Source organism: Vanellus vanellus, assembly GCF_965231255.1.
Source record: "Vanellus vanellus genome assembly, chromosome: 12".
Lineage (NCBI taxonomy): Eukaryota > Metazoa > Chordata > Aves > Charadriiformes > Charadriidae > Vanellus > Vanellus vanellus.
In genome coordinates, this window is record NC_138917.1 from 22,783,372 (window position 1) to 22,810,727 (window position 27,356).

A 27,356-nucleotide genomic window follows, 5' to 3' on the forward strand; every position below is an offset into this window, starting at 1 on the left:
ACAATGCTGCAATAGCCAACGGGAGGGCCCTAATATCCGCTCCCAAGAAAGGTCCGTTCCGATTCAAACACCAAAGCAGCCAGATTAGAGAACGGACCAGCTTGAGCACAGCCCATCCCAGGCTTTCCTGAAAAGCATCAAAAAGAGAAATGCCAAGTTGTATACTTCAAAAGCCCTTGAAAACTGAGGCCTAGTGGCTTAAGTCAGGTCTGAAGGTAAAGTGAATGTGATTCTGCTCCTGCGCCTTCTCGGATACTGGAAAGATTAATTTAATGAATCCTTTCACTGGTGGAATACTGCCACCTCCAGGGTGGAAAATACATGACAGCCAACCATGCTGTAAAAACCAGCACAGTACACCAGCTCAAGTTGTAAGGAAAGGATGCTCGAAGGGCACCAGAAAGCAGGGCCAGGGCTTTACAGTGGGGTACAAACTCCAGGAGGACACTGCTGGATTGACACCCCATCTGCCTATGAAGACAATGCAGTGTCCTGTTTAGCTTTGAGGGTGAACATATTGAGTTACCATCCCTGGAGGTACTTAACAGAGGGGTAGACGCGGTGCTGAGGGACGTGGTTTAGTGGTGAGTTTGGCCGTGTTAGGTTGATGGTTGGACTTGATGATCTTAAAGGTCTTTTTCAACCAAAAAGATTCTATGATAAGAGACGTCATGAAGACTGACTAGAAGCTACCATGACTGTTGTCATCTTTGTGTATTTGAGGCTTTTGCCTTGGTAAAATACAACCGCTGGGAACTAACCTGTCAGTGTTAAAAACTGAGCTAGAAGCCTCCGTTAGAAAAGCTGATGAGAGAGATGGAAAAAAGTTGTATGGCCAAAGGCATACCTGAACTACCTTCATCGGTAAAACTACCAAGTGCTTTTCAGTTTGAGAGGTTCAGGTTTGAAAGCATTTCCCCACCAGGCAGACACAGGCTACCCAAAGCAAGCGATACCATACACTCCATATCCAACTCATTAAAACAATTTAAACTGTTAAGAAAATCTTATGGTTTTATTGTGTAATGTAGCATTGAAACATCTGAACAAATCAATATCTGGGCTGTACAGGCTGCTGTTCTTTCATTTCTTTGGGTTATAGAGTATCTTGTCAGTACATAAACAACAACCTTTTGCATTATAAATTCTTTCCGAGGCATGCTGGTACAACACAAATTTCTCTTGTCAAATGCAGCTAAGTCTACCTTCCAAACATCATGCACAAGAAACTCATCTAGTGACAATGTAAACTCAGCAGAAGGGCAGGTCACAGGTCTCGCTTGCTCACGTTCTGCAGTGCTGCAGGTTTGTGTATGATATTTGGAATGTTCCGTGAGTGTGAATAATACCAGTAAGAGAGGAGAAAAAAAAAAAAAGAAAAAAAAAAAAAGCACGGGTGCCTCAGGGTTGCCAGCTCAGCCAAAGTTGTGCAATGCTAGCCTGAACATGTCATTGGTGCAAACCCAGGCATCATTGATGTTCTTTAATAGAAATATCTGGTGAAATCCCATGATAGGATCTTCATCAGCCTGTAGGAAGAGAGGAAACAAAAAAAAAAAGTTCAAAAAGCTCTTTTTTTAAACATATTCCAAAATTCACAATAAGACAACTCCAATGCTAACATTAACAGTGATGTCACATGCTGTAAGATGCCTAGTACCTCAGGAGACACTAATACAAACAGAGGTTCTCTTCCAAGGTGCTCCGAGACAAACACCCGGGGCCCAATGACACAGAAGTCCTGCAACAGCATCTGAAGTTGGGGTTTTCTGGAAGACTTGGAGACTTCTCGTTCCAGCAGCTCCACAACACTGATAAGAGCATCCCTGCCTCGGTGTTGAATCACAACAAAATTTTCTGTGGGCCTTGCCCAGGAGCCAAACGTAAACCAAGGTGTTTCACAATTAGTTTGTAGCTGCCGTACTTTGGATTGACGACAGAAGGGAGTTTCTGTAGAAGTCGATATTAACAATATTGCCTGAACGATCTAGGTAAGGATCCAGGGTTTTGAAAGCTTTCCCAGAGCAGGTACAGCTGGCCAGCGACTTAGTGCTTCCCCTTCCGCTGTCCAGGAACAGCTCAAAGGGAGGGAAATATCTGCTGTAGTCACAACGAGATGTTCTAAGCACAGGAATCTTTGTAGCAGCACCTCAACTCCTGCCTTTGACAATTCACTTAGGCAGGCTATAGCGCCTGCACTACATTTACTGTATTACTACAGAAGTAGAAAATAGTATTAGAGGAAGACTACTTCTCCCACCTAATGTTTACGAGTCTCCTCAGAGACATCATGCAGGAATTAAAGCCTCAAAATAACACAAATGATTCCCAAATCAGCCGTGAATCACACAATAGGATTTAATCGCAACAGCACACAGGTCCTAGCTAAAAAACAATCTTCTAATACTGACCACAGTGTATTCAATTCAGCATTTTTGGAGGATTTTAAGCTCTATTCTTTCAGTACACGACTATTCAGCTTCAGAAAAGGGGGGAAATGCATTAAAAAAAAAAAAAAAAAAAAAAAAAGCATTGAAGAGCAGCCGCCCGAGCGGCACATGAAACAGACTGCCAAAGTGCTGAATGTTTATTCGCGATGCTCTGCTGCTGTCCACTGAGAACAGCAAATGAAAAGGTTGAAGAGCAAAGCAGACTATAAAATAAACAAAAAAATATCTTTACTTAAAAAAGTAATATACGTGTAAGTGATAAACTGACTGAAACAAGTCAGCTTTGAGGAGCAACCTGCTGAGGACATCAGTTATATCACAGAACAGCAAGTGTGCCAGAGGCCTGCTAGGATCAGGGACGTGTAAAAGCAGCACTCTGATCTACAACCGCTGGACAGGTTTCACAGTGACAACTGCCCAGGAAATAAAAGGGTGTAGATGAAGCACAGTTTCAGTAAGCGTATGCTAATCCACAGAGGAAAATCAAAAAGGGCCCTAGATCAGCTATTGCCTGTCAGGAAAGCAATACTGAAATCGTGGTGGACAATGTTTTTTGGGTTGTTTGGTTTTTTTTTTGTTGTTTTTTTTTTGTTTGTTTGTTTGTTTTTTGTTTTTTTTTTTTTTTTTTTAAAAACAGCTCAGAGCTTAACAGTTATTGAGGCAAGCACAGTGTTAGCAGTTATTAGGAAAGGAACAGAGAACCAAAACCCATAAATAAGCAACCATATAAATGCACAGAGAGCACCCACATATCAAATCCTGCATGCACTTATTTAAAAAATTAAAATGATAGAATAGGGAAAGGCCAGAGAAGGGCAAGAAAGATAAGCCAGCTACAGGACATTTTCCTACTGAAGAAAGTAAATTGAGTATGACTCTCTAGCTTACAAAAGTGTGATCAGGGTGGGGAGAACAGGCAAGATATCAAAGTACCATAAAACCGTGATGGACAAAGTGAATGAGCTACTACAACCAGAAATTAAGGCAGCAACGAGCAAGGCCAGAGGTATGAGCAAGTCCAAGTGTTCAGTAGACAAAAGAACTAAGGAAAAATCCTCAAGCAAGAAAAGTGCCACTGATGATGACCTGGGCAGCTTTTTGTCACATTGGTATATGCCTTCTTTTGCACCAGGCTGAGGCTCTGTAACAGCCAGCACAATGTGAACACAAGCAATTATGCTGGATTAGACCAGCCATCCATCTAGGTTGTTAGCACATATGACAGCACTCGTGCCAATTATTTCAGGAGCAGCATTATCACTATTAGCTCTGCCCAGAAAAGATGATTGCATATCCACACCGAAGAGGTGGCCTGTGCACTGGAACCCACGGGTTTATGCCTTTTCTAGCTTTTCCTAGGTATCAAATGTAACACTTACATCCTCATATAGTCTCACTTCTGCTTGATAGTTGAACATGAAGGAATCTTTAAGAAAACTGAGTAGCATCAGAGCTGTACATTGAAGTTTGACATAACGACTTTGTAAAACATCTTATTAATGCCATCCCTTTTGACTAAGTTGGAATGAACTCACATTTGTGTCAGCTCCTTTCTAATGGCTTAGTTTAAACCAGCCATGCAGAATCATAGGCATCTATTACAAAGTGCAAAAGTAGCTTCCACATGAAATTTGGGGATGTCATTACTGATATGAGTACACTCAAAAAAAATATACATACCTCTGGAAAAAAAAAAAAAAAAAAAAAAAAAGAGGTATCACCACCAGACTAGTTTTAGTGTAGACTTCCTAAATTTCTGGTAAGCCTACCTGCACTGCAGCTTAGTGCTTTGGCTTGAGGAGAATTTCCTCCTTTCTTAGCCAATTCAGGACTGGACACATGAAGATTAAGAGAAAGGGGGATCCTTCCCCAACCGCTTGCTGTTGTACATAAGGCAAATTCCCACAGTGAAGTCACATGTTATTGCTTTCTTTATTCCTTTTATGTTATGTCTTCACAGCACAGAGGAGCAGTATACTTTAAAATCAAGGAAAATCCCAGACTATATTTAAGGCGAATGCAATAATTCATAGTCCGTTCCCAAAATTCTGAATATGTCCTATTAACATACAGCAAAGGCCCACAGTTGAATGACTTGAGATGCTCTAGAAGGCATAGACTAATCCTATCCCATTTTATTTTAGATCTTCATCACAGCTCTGATAATCTCACTCTAACTCTTTACCCTTACTTTCCACTCCAAATTCAGCTATGTCCAACTCAAAATTTGCATTCCAAATTGTAATAAGTAATTTAGCAAAAGAATTTTGCTTCAGCTAAAGTAGATGTGTGCTCACTATGTGAGCGTGTTTCTCACAAGATGTAAGCTCAGGCTTGAAATGGGCTTTATTTTTTCTACAAAGCTTTCCTTTATGCAGTTCAAATTCTTTCATGACATCCTTGAATTAAAATAAAAAAAAGGCAGGATCAGATTGGAAGGATCCTCTGGTTTCCAGTGCAGCCTCACGCTCAGCATGAGCATAGACTACCAGAAGCATTGCATCAGCCACAGCTTTGTCAAGCAGAGTCTTCCAAGCCTCCAAGAACAGACATTTCACGAGGTGTCCACGCACCAATTCCCAGGGTTTCAGCCTTCCAGGGAAAATCTCTCCCATGTGTCCAATCCGAAGTTAACTCCCAAGTTAAGATTTGCAGCCACTGTCTCTTGGTACACTGTCCAACACCACCAAGAACGGTTTGCTTTCAGGATGTTGGAGTACTCAACTACTTTCCAACTACATTTCAGGCAGATTGCCCTTAGCTGCCTCCTCTCCCAGCTCCACAAGACCTGGAACACTGGCATTCTTGGCAGCTTTTATGCCTCTTCCAGTTTTTATACATGCCTTCTGACCCGGAGGCTCAAAACTGTAGAAAGTCCTCAGCTCGCAGAGGTCACGTCAGAGTATTTAGGTGCAACGCTATTTTGCAATCCAAGTTTAGCTGCACAACATTTCTCCTCTTGTCTGGTCACAGATGGTTTTAGCCTTTCAGCAGCACCCAGCAGCAACCGATTGAACTGCAGGCTTGCAGCTAGCCTTATCTCAAAGGAAAGGCTAATTACTTAAGATAGGTTCTTTCAGCTGTTAAGCCTCATTTAACAGGTTTTAAGCAATGCTTTGAGTGTTCAGCATGCATTACAAAAACATCCAGTGATTTTAATTGCAAATTTCCTTTCCCTTTTAAGACTAGGAAACACCGCATAACAATTAGTTATTCACAATTAATTTTGCAACGATCACTTCAAAATTCACACTCTGGGGGAGAGCCACAGATCTGCCACATTGCTTTGAGAAACTGCAAGCCCCAGCCATGCTTCTCAGCCGAGCTCAAGTGACAGAAGAGCGAGAAGAGAGCACTCCTTACTCAACCCGGACAGCGAGGACTGCGTGGAAGAGAGGGAAGGCAGAGGGTTAAACGTTGTGGAGGGCTAGCCTGAAGACTTCGTTGGTGCACACCCAGGCACCTTGCAAATTTTTCAACAAAAAGGTTTGGTGGAAGCCTAGAACCTGGTCATCATCTGCCTGAGCGTGACAGGAGAAATACGTTACTAGGTGAAGCGCACTGAGAATACTGGGTGACATTCTGGATGAACATTGGCAAAGTAGCGTCACACTAAATGAAACTCACTCCTAAAAGCTTAAACTGATGCTTCCTCTTCCTAGTTGAAGCAAGCAAGCATGCACCCAGACAATGAATAGCGATAAAAAGTGATAGTAGAATTAAAATAAGTGGAGGTATATTCATTATACCTCTACAAAAGTATAAAAAACCATTACTACCTATCCCAACACCCATTAAAGAGGATCTTTTATATGTTTACTTGTAAACATGCTTTTCAATGAAAGAGATTACTGTACTGCTTCTACCAGCAAATTAGATCCTCACTAGTGACATTCACCCTACTTAGATGCCCTATATTCTCTAACATCTTCTCCAAGAAGCTGCTGTGTCTAGTCCCCTCAGTGCAGCTGATTATTGTGCTGTAAAAGATATTGGTTTTTTTATTATTTATTTACAGTTCCTATTGGTATTAGCATGCTGAGCTGGAGACTGGAGCAGCACAGAGGCAGATACGCATCCAGACCTTGTCACAATGCAGTAATGATTACAACTGAGCCCAGTTAAATCCCTCTCCAGCAGGGGAGGCCAAAGGCTTAAAACAACCCAAACCTGCAGGTTTACTTAAGGCATGATACTCTGGTAAAGGAAAAACAGAGTTTGACAGGAATAGTCCTTGACCCTGTTATTTCTTTAGAACTATTTTTGTCCAGTTAAGAAGGGAGCTGAGGCTTTGTGACAACTTGGTAGCAGTTCACCCCACAGTATATGCAGGCAGAGTATAAGTTTTTTTCTACTTTGGTTGGGTTTTTTTTCCCCTTAAAATCAAACAAGATCAAAATATAATGGTTTAAGGAAGAAACACAAGATATGCCCAGCTCACTTGAGTTCCACTGAACTCCTGGGACTAGTGATTCAAGCAAATAAAAGGCCTCAGAAAATCCATTTAAATATCATTACAAGAATGACTCCTTAGAAAGGGCACATTACATGTATTTTAGCATTATTATTTTCTTGGATTATTCTATTAAAAGCATTATGCATACTCCTTCATTAAGTAAAACAATGCAAGTTTTGAAAAACCGCAGAGGATTCAAAAGCATATGCATTAATTGGCTTTGAAGAATTTGGCTCAGTCCCATGAAAAGGATAACAGAACAGTTTACTCCTCGGAAAGGGAAAAAGCATGGCTTTTCCCTTCAAACCCTGCTACTGATGGTCTTGAAAGTCCCCTTCCTTGGGCAAATTTCTCTAGTTTTCCTCAAGACCAACAGATGTGAGCTGTGCAGAACAGCCACACTATTAAGAAGGCAACCTTTAAATAAAATTAAGTATGCTGCTCCGTGTTTGCATGTAAAAGTGTACCCCATTCAACTGGAGCTATAGATGTGCCACTTGTTAAAATGCACTAACTGAACCCAGCTGTTCTTGGTTACTGCATTGTATCAAGAACAGCACTGAGATGCATTAAAATGGCTATCGATATGTATGTATTAGCACAAGAAAAAGTATTCTCTACACATGACAACCAGGTTTGTGTACTGGCAGAAGTGATTGCTACATGTGTCATGCTACTGACTGTTACCGATTATTTCATTTGTCCAGCTATGTAAGTATGATACAAGGCAGATGCAAGAAATCAAAGTTTTAAGTTGACTTTGACTTTCTGGACACTTCCTCAGTGAGGAGCAGCGGCTCCCAGTCATTAAAATGGGCTTTTTTAAAGCTAAGATTGGAGACACATACGTGTGAAGAGTGGAAAAATGTTGCCTCTCCTACTAAAAATTCACAGACAAGTTGGATTTGATCACGACAACAGATTCTTTAATCCAATGTTTTTTCCAAGTACCTAGATGCACTGTCATGTGACCCCGAATTATTCTGAGTAATTTCAGAGTAAATTCAGTGGATAAAAAACAGCATAATAAGAAAAAATTACTCTAAGCCATGGTATTTATGGAAAACTCCCTGACTGCATCTACAACCCTAAGAACCATGCTAAAGGATGAGAAAACCAAAAATTTCACAGAATCTTTAAGAACTCGGTATCTTGCCACAGGATTCAACACAACAACTTGCAAGCTGCAATCTGCTTGATGATTATGCAATAACCTTAAAAACAGGACTGTGCAAACCCAGGTGCAGGTGTGAGCGGCCCAAGACATTGAGTGAAAAAGTCTTGGTCACGTCATTTTGTTTTGTGCACACCCAAGAGCAAGACAGATGAGATCAGCACGTCTGACTTCATACCTGTCCTGCAATTCAGTGCTTTGCGTGTCCGTCTTTCCTCAACACAGTATGTGCAGGTGGGATTGAGCAACAAGAAAGCTGGTATCCAACTTGCAGCTAGGAAGCAGGAGCAACTTTAATGAGAGCCAAAGCTATCTATCTATGTTAGGCTTAGAAGTGGATGCAATACACCGGGAACTGCTCTTCTCAACTGCCCAGCCCAAAACAAGTACGGAGAATAGCTAAGCAAGCAGATTCAAACTTTCAGTCCTGTGTTTGCTTAGTGAAGAGTCCAGTCAGTGGGAGTTTGAATGTTTTGATACTGGAGGAGCCATTCAGAGTTACCAGGAAAAGGAAACCTAACCAGCTATTTTAAAAGAAACTGGGTTCAAGTACCTCTAAAGACTGAGTGGCTTTAGAGTTCTGACTTGACAGCATGGCTGGCCCAAACCCTGACTAAACCAACTCTGATAAGTTTAACTATTGCTATGTAATTTCACGCTTTTGCAATAAGCACTGCCCACTGCGAGCAAGTTCTGCCCACAGCTGACTTTACAGGTTATTTTTTGCAGATTCCAGGACAACTTCTTTCATCGATTAGTAGTGTAACTAGCTTGCAAGTCTGTGGCCCCGGTATATTTACACCCAACAGTTTCTCAAAAGAACAGGAGACTGGGCAAGTTTATTCAGCTCAGCAGCGTAACTTTAACACCAACGTAATCATACTACAGCCTGAAAAATGATCTGATTTCTTCAAAAGAAGAGACTGTCTCAACAATAAGTGTTTCATCTCGGAGGCAACACTCCCATTGCTGAACCAGTTTTGACTACAGAGGGACTGGACTGCATTAACACCAGAACTGCATTCTTGTGTCCTGTGACAGCAACAACAAAACATGGTCTTACTGAAGGGTTGTCAGCTAACAAAAAAAGGTCTGCTAAATCACAGTTTGATGAGTACGTTACATCAAAGAGCACATTAAACTAGATGTGCTCATATTGTCCACAAACACTGTAACGATGCTTTTGATCGCAACAGAGGACACTGAAACCTTACTGCATCAGGGTAAGGGAAATATTGATGCTTTTAGAGCCCAGATTATATTTGTATGCACAGTAAAAACCATAGTACTTCGCTTGGCAGGAACTGTCAAATTACAGGTGGTTTACCTAGGGCTAGTCATCTGGAGGGATGAGGAGTTTCTTGACAGTCTTGAACAGTAGAAGAATGACGTCTCAAAGCAAGCTTACCAGTGTTCCTTCCCCACCCAAGACAGCATTAATATTTTCAGAAATCAGATGATTTAGAATCCTGCAAAAATCTAAGACATAAGCGTTTGTTAACCTGTAATGGAAAGAGTTTACCTTAAGCTGTCCCACTACCATACTGAGTATACAGCTGTCAGGTGTAGGTTGGTGGTCTTGTGCTGTGATGCTGTGTTGGATTTTTTGGAAAGGGAGGCTCTACAATGAAAAGAAAGTAAAATAAGGAAGTGTACAGTCATTGCATTGTTTAACTTACAAAACAAAGGTTGAGCAAATCCAACATTAGGAAATGTTAAGACTATTTTGGTAGTACTGCATGGAGAGTTGCTGCAATTTGACACTACTTAGGCTGGGTTGATCATGACAGTTGCGTTTTTCAAGCACCAGAGAAATGAAATAATATGTCACCATATACGTTAGGCAGTACCTGTTCATATTCTAACCACAATGCCCAAAGAGCTTCAGTTCATCTATCATAGGAACCTTCAGCTTGTAAAGGCACAAAGCTTCTCCGTTCTGAACAGTGTTAAAAGACCGTTTACCAGAAAACTCCAAATTTGCTCCTTTGTTAAAATGGCTACAAATACAAAGGAAAGGTGTTTGATCAAGAACCAGTGTTCAGGACTTGAAACCCACATATCCACCTTTCCCCTCTTTTCTTTTCTTTGTAACAGCAGCTGAGGGGAATGAACACAGCAACAGGCACCATCTTTGCCAGGTACCAGACAGGAGCAGGGGGAAAGGAGGAGGAGGCGGAGATCAAAAGCACACATATTGAAAAGAAAAAAAGCTTTCCATGCTCACGTAGCAGCTGCAAGTATGTCTGGAGTTAAGTGCACAAGGAACACACTGTGAGAAGCACCAGACATTGGGGAGTAATTCCTCTCTTTCAACTTAGACCACAGTCACATTCCAACCACGGACAACTCCAAGCAGTGAACATGAAATACCTGGGGGATCTCCGAGTTCTGTCACAGAAACGCAGTTTTGGCACTGTTCTATCAAAAGCTGTATTAATGCTAGATGCTTTAGAAGTGGCAGTTCAGCACGGATGGAGCTCTGAGTGACCACATGGGTGATATCCAGAGTCCACCCACTGCACAGGGCAGCAGCACGTGGTCATTTAAACCTCAGGTTGTGCTTTCATGCCTTTGCTTCATTTCCCTGACTTGTTAACAGCTCCAGGTAGACCCAAGCACATACTTTGACAAGTTCTGCATTTCACTCTAATGGAAGGAGCCTGAAAGACTTCCTAGAAGGCCCAGGTACAACAACAGGAGAGCCAAGTCCTACTGTCAAGGATGTGAAGTACAAACTTGGCCCTGACAAGCATAAGGCTTCAGGAATAATACCAGGAAGCTAAATCCTTGGCTAACAAGAGAACACAGAAACTGTGGGAGGATCAGTACCTGGGGAAGCAAAGGAGCAGTCCTCTGATCACAGAGGGGTACTATTCAAGAACACTCTCTAATAAAGCCTGCAGTGTTTCCTCTCGGCTGGGAGAACAATCCCAACCTACCATGAACTGCAAAGCAAGCCACTGATTTGTAATATGGAATAGACATTTAGTAACCAGAAAAAAAAAAAAAAATCCAGAACCGTCTTTTCTGAACTACCAGTGAATATTTTCTAGGGTCACCATCCCAAACTTGAACGTGCCCACACCACCAGCACAAGCATAGGCTGGGACATTGCACACCTTTGACAAAAAGAGTACGAGGAAGGCTGGTTCCGCCTCAGCACAACAGCTTCTTGTGGAACGAGTCCTGCAAGAAAAGTCTCTTGAAAAGGCAGAGAGATGAAGGGGAATGAATGCGCTTGTATCCAGAACCCAGCTTCCAGTGTGACAATATGCCAATGAGAGGCGAGACTGGAGAGAGAAGACAGGAGAGGAAGGAAAGGCTTCACAGTCAAGAGCCCTACAAAACGGTGACAAGAAACCAAAGACAAGGCTGGGGAGGATGGTGCCTGTTTCAAGTATCCAATTGTGTCCTTCAGAGAAAAGGACCCCAAAGGTTGGTCAGCTGAGTGAGCTGCTACTCATGTGATGCAGTGGGGGAAATCCCACTGGGTCAGGTGATAGGAAAGGTCGCCGATTTTGAGAAGAGAGAAGCTACCTCGAAAGGATGGTTGCTTATGAACATCCATCTGTACTGGAGAGAAGCACTTCTTTAGATGAAGAGTACAATAAAAGCAACTAACAAGTGAGAAGCCACACAACAACCAAGGTTTTTAGTGCCCTCTGACACTAAAACTTGTCTGGGCTTTCACTACCAAAACCATGGAATCCTCCTTGAAGTCAGGCAAGAGAAATTCTGCAAGAATGAAGCAGAGTAGCTTAAACTCACTCCTGGCAACAAATGGCAACAAAGCTACCTCCTTGGTCCAGGAGACTCATAGAACTACAGGATTATCTCAAATGCTCAATATAAATCAGGCTGTCCCCTGATTAGGACAGGCACTCTATTTGAAACAACTCTTCATGCAAAAGAATTTCAGGGTCAAACTTTCAGAGATCTGCTCAACTAAGAAGCTCCAGAAGCACAGAGTAGGTGAGTACATTAAGTTGAAACAGCAAACAGCCCAAGCAGCTCAGTGCTGACAGGGGCATGCTGAAAGACGTCAGAGTTGCGGTAAGTTGATACAACCCCGTAACGAGCCATGGCAGTGGAAGGGCATGGAGTAATTTTACTGCATTTCTTCCTTACTTTAAGCAGATGGATACAAGTCAGAAACGCTTTCCCTGAGGCAAAGCAGCATGCCTTCGCTCACCAAGCAAGACTGCAGCAGGCATATGAACCCAGAAAGTCCAACTTGCACCACACACAGGGAAGGTAAAGATGAGTAACACTCTGGTGGGAAAGGGGCCCATCGGCACTGGGCCAGATCCATGGCAGCATCTGAGACGCTGGGGCCAAGCAAATGCTTCTCTGGTTGGGTATCTAAATGGCTTCCAGCCCAGAACTCTAAAGAGCACAGAGTACACAAACAAGCAACTCTGGAGGTTGAGTATCTGCTCATCTAGAAGCGAGCAGTTGCAAGCTGTGTTATTTCTGAGGTGTGTGGCCTTCTCAAAGGCAATGCGAGCACCTAAAACACAGATAGATCCAAGGGCAAACCTCAGCCTTCACAGTTAAAGGTGTCCTGGATGAAAGCACTGATTCCAAAACACAGGAGCAGTAGCATCCTGTGACAAGACAAGCATCCAAGTTACAAAGATTTTTCTTCTCAATGTGTAAAAAAAATGGTATATCTGCCTGATATGCTCTGAGCAGAACGTCTGAGGACCTCACACATGCCCTCCACATATCTTGCAAGAGAAATAGACTTTTTAGTCTCATGACAGCTTATAAGTACACCCTGTTTTATAACAGAAGCATGGATTTACTCAAAAAGATAAAACTTCTCCAAGTTTAACTAATTGAACAGACAGGAAGAGTTTCAGTCTCTACACAGTAAGAAATGCTTTCCTCTCACTTGAGGAAGGGGAAACACTGGTTTCAGAGTCCTGAATCATCACTGCTCACGTCTGAACAGCTGACAAATGCTCCACTGAGGATAAGTCAGGTTCTCCACCACAGCATTTATTTGCAGCTTATCTATCAGAAAAGAAATTGTTCCTTGCAATATCATTGCAAGTCTAGTTGGAGGCCTGTAACCAGTGGTGTCCCCCAGGGACTTGGTCCGATCTTATTTAATATATTCATTAATGACCTGGATGAGGGGACAGAGTGTATCCTCAGCAAGTTCACTGATGATCCCAAACTGGGTGGGGTGGCTGACACCCCAGAGGGCCGTGCTGCCATCCAGCGTGACCTGGACAGGCTGGAGAGCTGGGCAGAGAAGAACCTAATGAGGTTCAACAAAAGCAAGTGCAAGGTCCTGCACCTGGGGAGGAAGAATGCAGAGCACCAGTAGAGGTTAGGGGCGGACCTGCTGGGAAGTAGTTCTGAGGAGAAGGATCTGAGGGTCCTAGTAGACAGTAAATTATCCATGACCCAGCAATGTGCCCTTGTTGCCAAAAAGGCCAATGGAATCCTGGGCTGCATAGGGAAGAGTGTGGCCAGTAGGTCGAGGGAGGTCATTCTCCCCCTCTACTCTGCACTGGTGAGGCCACAACTGGAATACTGTGTCCAGTTTTGGGCTCCCCAGTTCAAGAGGGACAGGGAACTGCTGGAGCGAGTCCAGCAAAGGGCAACTAAGATGATTAAGGGATTGGAGCATATGCCTTATGAGGAAAGGCTGAGAGAGCTGGGACTCGTTAGCCTGGAGAAGAGAAGGCTGAGGGGAGACCTTATGGCGTACAAGTATCTAAAGGGTGGGTTGAAGGAGGATGGAGCCAGGCTCTTTTCAATGGTTCCCAGTGACAGGACGAGGGGCAATGGGCACAAGTTAGAAAACAGGAAGTTCCGTTCAAATACATGGAAAAACTTCTTTACAGTTCGGGTGACAGAGCACTGGCACAGGCTGCCCAGGGAGGGGGTGGAGTCCCCTTCTCTGGAGATTTTCAAGACCCGCCTGGATGCAGTCCTGAGTAATGTGCTCTGGGCAATCCTGCTTTGGCAGGGGAGTTGGACTAGATGATCTCTAGAGGTCCCTTCCAACTCTGAAACTCCGTGATCATGTTTAGCCTCTATTACAGGCAGATCCAAATAACAGGTTTGCTGTTGCTACTTCCTTGGCTTGCTTTAAAAGAACAAAAAACCCCACCTTTCATTCCTTTAGATCACAGCATCAGCTTATGAACTATACTTTTTAAAAAATAAATCAATAATGTCAGACACAATTGCAGTCACAAAATAACCTTGCAAACTAATAGACTCAATTAACATTCCACCATTAGAGCCAACAACAGAACACAGAATTAAATCACAAGTAACATTTTTGAAGACCAAAAGTTGGAAGCAGAAGTCCCATGTTCAAGAGTTTTAAATGGCTGAAGTTGAAATCAAATTTTTAGAAGCAATTAATGTATAGTCTTCAGAACTGTCTCCCAAAACGTTTGATAAGGATTACAGACTTACAGAGAGTTTTTCAACAATAGCTGCTTTGCCCTGGAACTGCTGTCCTTCCCACGTAAGGCATGATGCATCAATCTGAGGGGAAAAGAAACAAATTCATCAACTTGCTGAGGTAAGCCTTAAGCAATCCTGGTAAGAGACTTTGTTTACTTGGCATATGTCCTTAGAATCCAGCTATTTGGAAACTACCTCAAAGGCAGGTGGAAAGAAACCACAAAGAGCAACTGAAAAGGTGTGGAATAATCAACTCGAAATTCAGTAGATTAAATTTCATTATCATGATTCTACCAGCAAAAAAGCTCCTGCCTTTGGATCAAAGTTAGCTTTCAGAAGAAAATCTAAAGAACACCCAAAACCCAAATAACCCTATGGACACAAAGTCAGGCATGTAGAGAGACAAAAATATACGAAGAAATCTGACAAGTTGTATCACCAGCTTTTTTCCCCTCTCAGGTACTGATTTGCATACCCTACTGACACCCAGAAAAGGACAATATGTCTCTCAAGTTTTTCTAACAGACTGCCCTGTGTGGCATGAAGTGATGGAGGTCTTCAGCCTACAAGCTCTTCCAGTATGAGAGAGGGCATTCTGAGCACGCAATGTCAGGTACAACAGCAAATGGGAAGAAGCTTTCTGTTCAGCTTAGGATACTGTTTAAACTAGAGTCACAATATCCTATTGTTGACATAGCTCTCAAATCCAGTTTTAAACCTTGGCAAACAAACCTAAATTTAAATTAGTTTCCACTGAGCTCAAAGTCTGCCTGCTGCCATCTCCAAACAGCACCCACACCCTATACCCGATAGGGGCTACCACAAACGGCTATTCATTCCACCTTTTTGAGTTTAAATACCTCCAGGAACACGATTCCCAGCTCTTTCCCATCCAGTCTTCAACTTTCACTGAAGCTCTGAATGTCTCAGAAGAAATAGGCAGATTCCGAAGTGAATCTGACATCTGGCTGACATCACTCGCATCTTACACGACATCAACCCTTGACACTGGTAACCTGAGAAGCAGGGTGATAGTACAAGGGAACAAGGCTGTGCTCTATGCTCTTCCTCAAATACACTACAACTTCACATTGTACCTAATTAGCTTCCACCTGACTCTCTGCTATGGGTTATCTCCATAGCCACTTGCTGTATCAACAACCTGGGAGCAACTGCTTCAAGAACAAAAAGCAACCCCTCCTCTATCCCAAAAGCCCTACAGATGAGAAAACAGCATAAAAAAAAAAAAGGAAATATTTCATTCTAAGAAGCCGCACACCCAAAGCTGAAGGAAGGAGTAGCTGCAGCATTTTCCTGCAAAACAACTGCAGGGGGATAACTGTAAAACAAGTCTTTGACTTTGCACTCCAACTCCTGTAACTCAAGGAATTCATATCAGAAGTGATCCGCCCAGATCCCTGCCTGGATTTGGTGACAAAAGCTCAATTGACTCGGATTACACCAGTAACGGAGAAAACTGAACCTTGTGGTGGAAGCAGCAATACAGGAATGCAAAACAAACCCAAGAGCTCCCTGCACGCTATAAAAGTTTTTCACTCCCACAGGGTCTCAGAAGGCAAAAAGCTCATCAATAAAAGGGCCTTTCTGCAGAACCTCCTCTAATTTAGACAAGTTGTGACCATGGAGTGTTTTAGCCACACAAAACAGGGTCCCATCCTCCAGTTTAGGTACTCTACAAAACAATACACATTGGTGACCTTCGTAACAGTTCTCCTGACTACATTTGCATAGGTATCTCCCTTGAATGATCAAAGGTGGAAAGACCCTAAGGATGGAAAAGCCCGGGAGTTCATTGTGTGGAAGGCCATGTTTCCAGGAATTTAAATTAGCCTGTACTTATCACCACCAGTCTTCTGAGCATTGGTAGCAAATGCACAACAATCCAAAGAGCAAATGCTATCAGTGCTGGTGGGTGCTGCTGAGGTAGGTGTAGATGGTAAGGGTGTCAGATGGTGTTTGTGCAACAGTTTCTGTCCTCAAGAGCTTGGTGAAGCTTCATACAAGTCATCCAGCAGATGAAAAACAGGTCGGAAAAACAGGATATGCTGCTAGAAGACTCGTAAGACTTGAGTGTCTTGCTGAAACACCTCAGCCAGCCAGCAGCATTCCTCACCACCAGTAATCAACTCCACACACAGCACTTCGCATGCTCTGGAGGAGTCTTCCCCCAAAAGTAAAAGCTGAGGTTCCTTGGGTTTGTTACAGTCTTTAATTTTGGAAGCCAAATCTACTTTGCCCCAGATAAGGAGCAAAATTAAAAACCTAATTTAAAGAAATTTAAAATGAACTTATATTTCTTTAACGCCTAAATATTTAAACTGGATGCCAAATTTTGAATCTATTTTAATGTTCCAAGGATTAATACAGCATGAGATCCCAAGAAATACCTGCAAGAACTGCTAAACACAGACTAGGACTTAAGTCACATCCCACTTCAAGAGGGATCCAAGCAAATTCCCGCCTGTAAATCAATGGCAAACTAAGGCTAGCATATTTGTTTTTACTAAGAATTTCATCACAGGATCATCACCAGCCCCCTCCACTACAAGCCGCTGGCTACAGCCGACTAGGGGTTTTATGAGTCTGCTTGTAGATAAGGCAGACAAAGCTCAAAATGGAAGTGAAATGTAAAAGAAATGCAATAAATAGAAGTTGAGTAAGTGTGATTGCACTATCCCGAAGTCAGGATAAAACCCACTATCCCACCCTGCGTGTTCCCACACATCAAAATAGAGAAACCTAGGCAGATCATGGGACAAAGCCTCAGACCCCTTTTTGTAGATACTTACATATATTGCTCCTAACTGAGTCCTGTCTGCATCAAAAAGCTGGTAGTAATGTTGTACGAAGCTGGACCCAATCTGCTCCCAGATAGGCTTGTCTCCCATTCTGAATCCTCACCTAAAGCCAGTGACTGTAACACAAACAAACAAAAAAATCATCAGAAAGAACAATCACATAAATAAGCATTTACTTAGCTTGAGTATTAAGCATCAGTAAACATAGATCCTCTCAGTCGGACAGAATTTTTCTTTGGAAAAAGTAGGACAAATTATCACCTCTGCATCCTAGACTTTCATCTGTAAAAATCTCGGATACCAAATGGTTTAATTTCTTATTATAGCATTTGGTGATTTCTAGAGCTATTTCAGTCGGAGGTCACAATGTGCACATAAAAGTGGAGAACAAGAACGAGTAAGTGTTACCACCTTTTGTTTTAGAGGGATTAAACATACAGCATGTGCAGCAGTCCAGACAGACACAGTCTAAAAACTACCATGCACTATCAGTACAGATGACTGCTTTACCATGCCATCACATTTTTCAAGAAAGCAAATCCATTTTTTCTTTATCTTGATATCTCTCTGAAAGAATGAAGAATTGTGCTAAAATCAAAACACAATGCTGCACTCAAAACCCACTACATTTAAGATCAGAGTTTACTTCAAGCAGATTAAATTATACTTGCTAAAGGTCAACATTTGTCAGCCACTAGTCCCTGTCTGTAGCCCCTGACCAGGAACCCTTGAGCTTAGGTCTGTATTGCACTGCAGGTCTGGAAAGGTGTGAAATTCTGTTTTAGGACACAGGATGTGACAGTTATTTTGGCTTCCTTTAGATGTCAATTACTCACACACCTGTTTAAGATTTGATAAGTTCCTAAGAGAAGCAAAAAACATATTCTGAAGATATCCACAGCAAGTATTACCAGGCCTAACCTTCTGTGCAGTCAGACAAGAAAGCTTTTTTCATATTTTAGGCCTTCGGCTGTTTGAGCTTTACTCACACAAATGGGAACTGAAATGGGTTCAAACCCTAGGCCAGAAGTTTTAAGGTTACACAAATTTGGCCAGACACAGGAGGTCAAATACCTTTTATTTGATCAATGGCATAAGAGGAAGTAGCATACAAGTTTTCAGGGTGGTAAATTCAACTACCAAAGTAAAATACAAACCAAGACCAATTGCTAGAGCTTAGACACCCAGACTACATGAGGGAGAAAATCGTTGGCATCTGCGGAGCAGAGAACATAACAGTGGGTGAGGTGGTTCCCCCTGCTGAAAAGGAATGTTTTGTAGCCTGTGAGAAGAGGAGAGGTTCAGCAGGAGGAGCTTTGGTTGTGACAATGCACCACAACAGCATGCCACAGATCACACAATTTTTGATATCTAACTGATGCTGGCTGAACTTGGAGCAGAGGTATAAATCGAACAACTTCATCCTGTAGTAAAGGATTTTATGTTGAAAGAAAATAACCCTAAAACCATCTCTCCAACTCCCTGGGAACTTTACTGAGTGATGCCCACCCTGCTGTTAGGGAGGACTCTCACCTCTTGTTTGGAAAACCAGAAGCACTAGTATTTAGTTTTGAAGCCTGCTGGTTCCCTTCCAGACCTGCAGGTACTTAGAGGTGTGTACTTTGGGATGGCAGCAATGGAGCCAACAACCAGTCCAAGCGAAAAATCACTTCTGTTCGCTTTTATATGGATTGTCATAGCTTCAACCCATGAACTCACATCACTATCAGATATCCTTCCTGAACATGGAAGTGCAAATCTAGTTGACAGTATCGATGTTAAACAGCCACACATCTAACACTGAGGTGAAACAGCAAAGAGCAAAAAAACACCAGCTTATCCTCCTGAAGCTAAAGTTAGCTATTACTATATTATTTTTACACACACACAAATGTGTATTCACCCTTAACAGCTCACTGTACCATTGTATAGACCCACGATCAACCTGCATGCTAGCTGTATGCTAGACCAGAGGCTTTCAACTCCTCAAGGCACAACAGCTTCACTCAAACACCAGATGCCTTCTGTTCCACCCTGAAACCACAAGAAATTAAGGAATTCTTATTTTAAATACAGAAAGTAGTATTATGGCTTCTAAAACTAAAAATTAGTACGCTAGCTTGCTATTTCCTTCTAAAAAAATGTATTTATATTTTGGCAGGTAAAATGCCATTAAATAAATAAAAATAACAGTATAAATTAGACCAGTTATAATGTTGGTTTTTCCAGAAGTGAGAACCAAGCTAAAAAAAAAAAATTCTGCTGAGAGTAATGATACTTGATTTATTTTTATTTTTTTGTTACAACCTTGCTCTTTTTCCTGTGCCATTCATATATGGTTTTGCTGAACACTCTCGCTCTCCTCAGAAAGTTTTTGGGTTTGTTTTTTTTTTTTTTTTCCCCTTTTCTGATTTCTCATCTTTTCCTCCACGCTGTTTTATATTTTCTGCCTGTCATCACAGATGTAAGAAGCTTAGAGGTGTACCTCAAGAAAGAACAAGGCAGGAATGATCTGTGTCAACAAGCCCAGTCCCTTTCAATAAGATACAACCCATGTAAGGTTGTATTGATATATTTATGAATTTGTTTTAATGAGATAAATGTAATATAAGAGGCTTTTAAGATCTATTCCAAAGCTAGGAAGAATGCATGTGTTCTGATGTTGTCAAACACTAGGACAACATAGATGTGCCTCAGCGCCATCCAGCCAAATCTATCCATGGTTCACTCAAAGTTTGGTTACGGAGGCAAGAATATTCCGTTAATATTAAAACCAGATAAAAGAAATTTCAGTAAGCTAGAAAACACACACAATGTGGCACACCTGTCCTTTTAAAGGCACCTGCTGAAAGTTACCACTGTATAAGGGTATTACTGGATATTCTACCTTAATTCTCCATGGAAAAGGAGGTTGTTTCCTTAAGCCAATTAATTTTCTTTCCTTTGTCACTTCAAACCAAACCTACCTCATCACATCCACTTAAGAACATCATGACCCATTTGATTAACAGCTTCTTCACAGAAGCACAGCAGCAAAGCCGAGCTACCAACACAGACTGCAATACTTTAACTCACATCACTCAATTTCTTGGAATCTGGTCATATTAGAACATTTATCCCCACCTCAAACACCACCCAGCGTCAGCGCTCAAGCTGAAACCCAGTACAGCGCACAAAAGCTGCAGCTGCCAGCAACTCTCTCTTCAACAGGTACATGCTGACACAGCAGAACTGGGATCGCTGCTCCACAGGGGACTTTTCACAGTGACGTCTCAATCAAATTTTCCAATATCTTTGCCAGGCCATGCACTGACATATCCTCAAGCATAAATTCCGGCTCCCTGCACATCTATCACCACGCTTCCTACAGCTCTCATCCTGCAAGGTACCATGGTATCCCCGGTATCTTCATCCCTCGTTCATCCCTCAGCCCGGCACTGCCACTGCTGCACACATCGCTGAACGCACAGCAGACGGAGCTCCTGCAGCAGCACAGGAGACAGCATTCATACCTTAAACCATGCAGAACTTCCCACTTCCCTATGACACCAGGCTTTCCTACACACAGTCAAAGACTCACAACATCAACAGGACTTCCACAGGGCCCACAATCCTGGCCCACATAGTCTATCCTGCCCAGCATGTGCTGTTTGACCTTGCTAGATCATGCAAGGCTACACTACACCCCGAAGCCTCTCTCCTGCCTTCCCCATAGGTTCCTCCAGCTTGTTGTGTCCTGTGCCACCTGCCCATGCTGGTCCAGGAGGGAGACGACTGCCTGAATTAAGCTCGCTCTCGTCTGCTTTGGCATGTGGTAGGTGACACCAATAGCAGGTGAAGCTGCGTGACCCCAACTGTAGCAGCACCAAGGAGGAAGAGGCATCAAGGTACAAGACAGAGGAGGACTGGAAGAGAACAGAGCCTTCACATGAGTCATGGGTGACCTTGAATTAGACTAGGGTTGCACTGGCATCAGGCAACAGGTTTTCTGTCCGCAAAATCCAGAAACGCAGAATCTTTCCCACTGCCTGTCACAGCTTAGGTGTTCCTGACCATAACTCCTAAGGGGAGCACAGTCCTTAAAAGACCCATTTCTGCAAAAGAACTGGTTGAAAACTCTTTCCATTGCTTCCTTCAACAAACAAGAAACGAGGAAACAGCCTGGAGATGATTCCCTGCCAGCATGCTGCAGCACGAAGTCCATCTTTCTGCTCAAGTGGCACCACCAGAGCTACTCAGAGGTGTAACTTGAGAAAAAGCCACCTTTTTACTTGGCAAAAGTAGAAAGCATCCTGCCGAAAGGCAAATAAAGAGATCACTTTTCCTGAAACATATAAGCACCAATGATACCTGGAGCAGGTGGGCTATCGTTGCATCTCTGCAGTACGGAGAAAGACCAAATAATTGTTTCAACCAGCAGCTGCGTTTACTGCATTATCAGACCTGGACACGTGCAAGCTTGCTGCTATCGATCTAAAAAAATAAGTCTTTTTGAACTCACGCATGGCAGACCTGCACTTCTATAAGAATCCTATGTCTTCTGAAAATGTCAGCATAAACCAGATTAAGCAATAGTAAAGTATAATACAAATTGCTAAAGAAAACAAAGGTGGTCTCCCAGGGATTGCAAGCTGTATTCAAAGAATCAGTGAACAACCATCGCAGGCAAATAAGCTCAGTAAATACCTTCTGATCTGCAGAACATCAAGAAAGAAAGAAAACACAGGATTTAAAGAGGAAAAACCTCAAGCCAATACATTCTAACATATTAGTGGAGAAAAAAAATTGCCATCTATTATCCAGTTATGACTACACTTACTCCGTAAGTAATCAGACCATAAATAAAACACACTCCCTGGATAGTAAAGCTGGCCCTACACACCACTGCACCAAAGTTAAACTCTCTTAAGATCTCATTCAAACTTGTTGTCTGGAAGATTTGAAAATCAGCGTAACAAGAGAGCACCAATGCTCTCTTTAACTTGGTGCTATTGGTCCAGGGATAAATGTGAATCCATGGCAAACATGATTTAGACCATCAGTTGCTGCACGCTTCACTACTGATTAACAAGAGTAAATAAGGACAACAGCTCTCAGTTGTTGCAGTTCCTGTTATTCATGCAATCTCTACCATGCTTTTTTGATCACTCAGATTAAACAGAGTGAGCAATCTTTAGACAGTAGTAAAAAACCAAAAAGTAAAGGAGCAAACAGATTTTAGACTATTTTTCCTTCAATCTCTTCCATTGCCGCTAAAATGTACAAAGGTAGGAGTGTCTCCTATGCGCACTTTCTAGGAACACAATGGAACCAGCATCACAGGACCAGTTAATCTTCTCTCAAACAGATCATCTATTCAACTACACCAAGAATCACTTGATAACATGATCTTCCTTTAGCAAAGGCATACGCTGTCAACAAAAGAAACTACGCAAATTATCACAGAATAATTCAGGTGTTAAGGCACCCCCTCCAACCCAAAGCAGGGTCAGCTAGGACATCAGACCAGGTTGCCCATGCCTGTATCCACTTTGATCCCCAAAAGCTCTGACCATGGAGACTACCTAACCTCTGTGGGCAACCTGTTCCAATGTTCAACCGTCCTCTCACAGAGGGTGGCTCTCCTGTGTCCAACCAGGGTCCCTTCTGTTCCAATTTATGCCTCTTGCCTCCTGTGCTCCCAGTGTGTACCCTGGCTGTGGTCTCCCGAGAACAGCCTGACAGATGTCGGAGGCTAGGATCAAGCCTTCTCTTCCCCAGGCTAAACAAGCCCAGGCCAGGCAGAACACACGTTAACATGGGGATGATGAAATACTGGAACTTACTTGGGGACATCGTACATCATCAGTCATTTATCTTAAACACACTGTACCTCTTTCTGAGAAATTCCAATTTTGTGGTCAATCTTTCTCCATTTGAAAACCTATAAAATTTCCAGTTGAGGAGCAAATTCACACGTTCAGAGACTGAGAAGTGCTTTTCATGGGTATCTTTGCTATTACCTCCACAGTAGCTGACTGATCCGTGGAGGTTAACAATCTGAAAATTACTGCTCCAGGCCAATCAGAAATTATTGATTTCAACACAGACCTTCACCTCGTAATTGCTATGGGTTGCACTGTGCAAGAAATTACATTATTCTAAATAGTCTTTCAGATCTAAAAATAATTAAGTCTAGATATGGGAACAGTAGAAGGATGTAAAGGGAGAAAGGGGAAGAGTGACAAGGCGCAGACTGTTTTTTTCTGGAAAAATATGGAAAATAAATTTCCTTTCCCCTTCTCACTCTTTTTATTCCTCTACTCCAACTTCATTAAAACAAATTAATGCAGGAATTATGCCAACCTGAAGTCTATTTTTTGGTTGCAGATGTCAGTAAGTAGCAGGCCACTAGTAAACAAAACACATGGGGAGGACTCCAGCAAAGCCTTCACTGTGCCTACAGCCTGATGCTCATCCTGTCTGCAACCTGACAACCCAACAGAGACAAAGAGATGACTTTCAAATATACAGACATATATTATATTACATATAATTGGATAGGAAGACGTAATGATTTGGTGTTAAAGCAATAGCCACAACGCTACACATCTGGCATTTTTTTCCCTACAGTATTCTTGCTGCAATCCAAAAAAGAATTCAAATTTACAAGGCTGAAGTCACATCTCTTTTCCCCAGGATGAACCCAAGACTGCTCAGTTGTAAAGTAACAGAGGAGGCAGCATGGGGGAACGGGAGGGGGAAACAGCTGCACCATGTTTTTCTTCACCTTACAGGCACAGTAACATAACATTTAATCTCCAAGAAACAGCAGAATCTAAGATATTTCTATCTACCTGTCTCTATCATGACAGCTGTTTCAGGTTAAGAGAAAATTAGGAACTGATTTTCAAGTTACAGAAGCAAAGATGTCATACTACAGTTATAACCCTTTTTTCTCTACCAAATCATTACTTAAAAATTAACCAGGTTTGTTCATGAACTCAGCAGCAAAATAATATTTGGTACTCACTTTTATTCTAAACAGAACCTCTATCAAAAACTGCAGTTTAATCCCTGCAACTTCTCTTATGATTCACAACTGAAGTTTGGCACATGTGAAAACAATCCCTGTTGTATGGTTGTCAAAAGTAGCAAGTTGTGTAAACAGCCCTGAATGAGACAGCAATAAGGTAGTCACCTCTACAAACATAACCCTAGGTACCTTGGTGCAGTGATAAATGCAAGAGGACCAAGATAACATCGCTATTTTGCACTATATTCCCCCAAAATTTTAGGTTTAGCCATGGCATTCCTCTGTTATTGCTTGGCAGTGTTGAAAGTATGGAAAGTTTTCTTTATGATCCACAAGTTTTTCACGCATATAACCAAGGCTTGTTACACCTCACCTCCAAATGATTGGTTTCCAATCTTTAGTTGAGCTCCAAATTTCCAAAACACGCCTAAAAAAAAAAAAAAAGTCACCGAAACTTTTTGTATGATACCTACCTAACCATCTTACACTTCTAAAACCACGTTTCCCCATCCTCCTTTGATTATTTTTTTCCTCTCCTGCAACACACAACAGCCCTGCTTCCAGCAACATGGTACCTAAGCACACAAATTGGTCACGTTTAAATATGAATACCAAAACTGCCTGTGATGCCACAATATTCAGGAGTTTTAAAACAACTGAAAGAAATCATGCTTGAAAGTGTTACCAGTTATTAGTATGTTTTGGGTAAGGATTGCAATATATACTCAACACTACCACTAACTAGACAAGCCAGTTAGTGACAGAGACAAAAGAATCCCCAACAAAGAACTGCAGAAAGTTGTTAGCATTCGCATTTTTCTAAAGAACCGAACAGACAGAGGTGTTAAAACAAATATATTTCAAATCATCTACTGAACAATTTGCAATCTTTTAGGAAAGAACATGAAATAATAATTAGGACCCCAGTTGGAAACTAGTTAAATAGTCCAAAAGTAAGCCAAAATGTCATTGTAGTTTAAATTAGATTACATTTTTCACCAATAATGATGCTACATACAGTAATTTCTCTACTTCTATGTGGAGATATGCGAAATGCCTCTGCTAAAAGAAAACTTAAAGTCACCACACACAAACACAGAAAGCATTGCTTGAATATAACTCCTCCCAGAAAAAGAGAAACCAAGAAAGTCAACTTCAGAAGGTGGCTGATTCAGCAATCAGATTTAACTTCCAAGCAACAGTTCTGCAACTGATTCCTATCCCTCTCCAAGCATTTACCTGGGCTTTGTTCCCATTCAACTGCAGTACAACGTATATGCCACAAATCCAACCCTAAAGTACACATTCACACTGGAAGTGATGGACTTCAAATGAGAACAAACAGTTGAAGCACTATAGCTTGCCTTGGACAGGGACTTAAATATGAATTGTAGGAACAGCATCTTTGGGACTCAGTGCCTTCAGAAAGCTCTCTCACATTAACAAAATGCAACACATGCGCCTTGCTACTGTGAATTTTTGCAGGTTTTGATTGTTTTTTTAAGGTAGAAAGTGACAACAGCGATAGAGGTGGAAGAAAAAAAAAAAAAAATCATCTCATGTGGAACCGCACCAGAAACTGGGAACTCAAAGGATAAAACTAGGCGGCTCCAACAGATCACCGAGCACATGCACTTTTGCTAGCTTCACTCCAAGGAAGGGTGAACCTTTTATTTTCTACGTGACAAAGCGATTCAACCGAGTCGGGTCAACTTCATTTCTCGCACAGCCTTCTGGCAAGACAGTAATACAGTGAAAACACCAAAACCAACCCCCCCCCCCCGGAGCAGAGTGCACACCCAGGTGTCCCTCCTGTCGCACCACACACACCGTCCCCTCGTAGCTCTGAGAGCTCAGCCCCCCCTCTCCCCCTCCTGCGACACCGACCCACGGGTGCCCAGGAGAAGCCCCGGTACTTCAGGCCATGGCGGCGGCAAAGCCCGGAGGCACGTCCCAGCGGGGAAGGGCCGGCTGCCGCCGCGGGCTGAGGACGCCGGTGCTCCGCCTCACCTCCCGGTTACCGACCGCAGGGACCCGCTCCCTCAGCCTGCGGCCCGGGAGGCCCCTCACACCCCCGCAGCCGCCCCTCGGAGCACGGCCGGGGGCCTTCCACCCCCCCTCAGCCCACCGCCGCCCGGCCAGCCCCGGGGCAAAGCCGGCGGCTCGCCTCCCTCAGCCGGTAAGCGCCGACAGCGGGGCCCCGACCGCCGCCCCTCGGGGGCGCCTCAAAGACGGGGAAGGTCAGGGCGGCTCCGGCCGCCAGTTGCCGCCCAACCCGGCCCGCGGCTGCCGGCAGCGCCCTGCTGGGGGGCTGGGGCCGGACCGCGGCCGGCGAGCACGGGGTGGGGCGGCGGCATGTGCCGGCCCGCGGGCGGGCGACCGAGCCCGGACCCGCTCTCGCCAGCCCCACCGGGGAACCCGCCGCCGCGCCGCTCCGCTCCGCTCCGCTCCGCCCCCACCCCCCCCCCCCGCCCCGCACTCACCCCGCGGCTCCCACTATGGCGGCGGCGGCCCCGTGCGCGGCGCGAACCCCCTCAGCCTCTCTCGCCCGCGCTCCCCGCCCCGCCCCGCCCCGCCGGCCCCGCCCCGCGGCACGCCGGGACAGCGAGTCCCACTGCCCGTCGGAGTACGCAATGGGAGGGGGGCGAAGGACTACAACTCCCGACGTGCACCGCGGCGCCGCCCGCCGTGGCTCATTTGAATGAAGGGAAGGGGACCGCGCACCGCTGGCCCCGCAGGCCGTGCCCCGGAGCACTGTGGGATAGTGGCGGAGCGTGCGAGGGGCGGGGGAGGGGAAGGGGGAAGGGGGAAGGGGAGCGCTATTCCCCGTTTCTCCGGGGCTCTCCCGCTCCGAGCCCGCCGCCCGGCGACCCCCGTCTGGGCACCGGGGCTCCTCCGTGACAGACCCTGTCTGTCCCGGGACCACCCGACGGGTGGGAGGCCTCGTCTCATGGGGGAGGCTGCGCCGGGCCCGGTTCGCCCCGCCCCCCGGGTCATGGGTGTG

General features: G+C 43.7%; 1 protein-coding gene across 8 annotated transcripts; it reads right to left on the reverse strand.

Annotated features, from left to right (window-relative positions):
- Positions 1 to 996: 996 nt before the first annotated feature.
- On the reverse strand, positions 997 to 26,889 carry NUTF2 (nuclear transport factor 2). Of its 8 annotated transcripts, none has more exons than XM_082489301.1 (7): positions 24,826 to 25,332; positions 23,683 to 23,806; positions 19,260 to 19,371; positions 17,329 to 17,453; positions 14,528 to 14,599; positions 9,603 to 9,701; positions 997 to 1,529 (listed from the first exon to the last, which is right to left on the reverse strand). In XM_082489301.1, the coding sequence occupies exons 4-7, from the start codon at positions 17,425 to 17,427 to the stop codon at positions 1,416 to 1,418; spliced, it is 384 nt and encodes a 127-aa protein (XP_082345427.1). In that variant the 5' UTR covers positions 17,428 to 17,453; positions 19,260 to 19,371; positions 23,683 to 23,806; positions 24,826 to 25,332; the 3' UTR covers positions 997 to 1,415. The 8 variants fall into 8 exon arrangements, with proteins under 8 accessions (XP_082345427.1, XP_082345424.1, XP_082345425.1 ...); XM_082489298.1 differs by having other exon boundaries at positions 24,726 to 25,332; XM_082489299.1 differs by lacking the exon at positions 23,683 to 23,806.
- Positions 26,890 to 27,356: the final 467 nt, after the last annotated feature.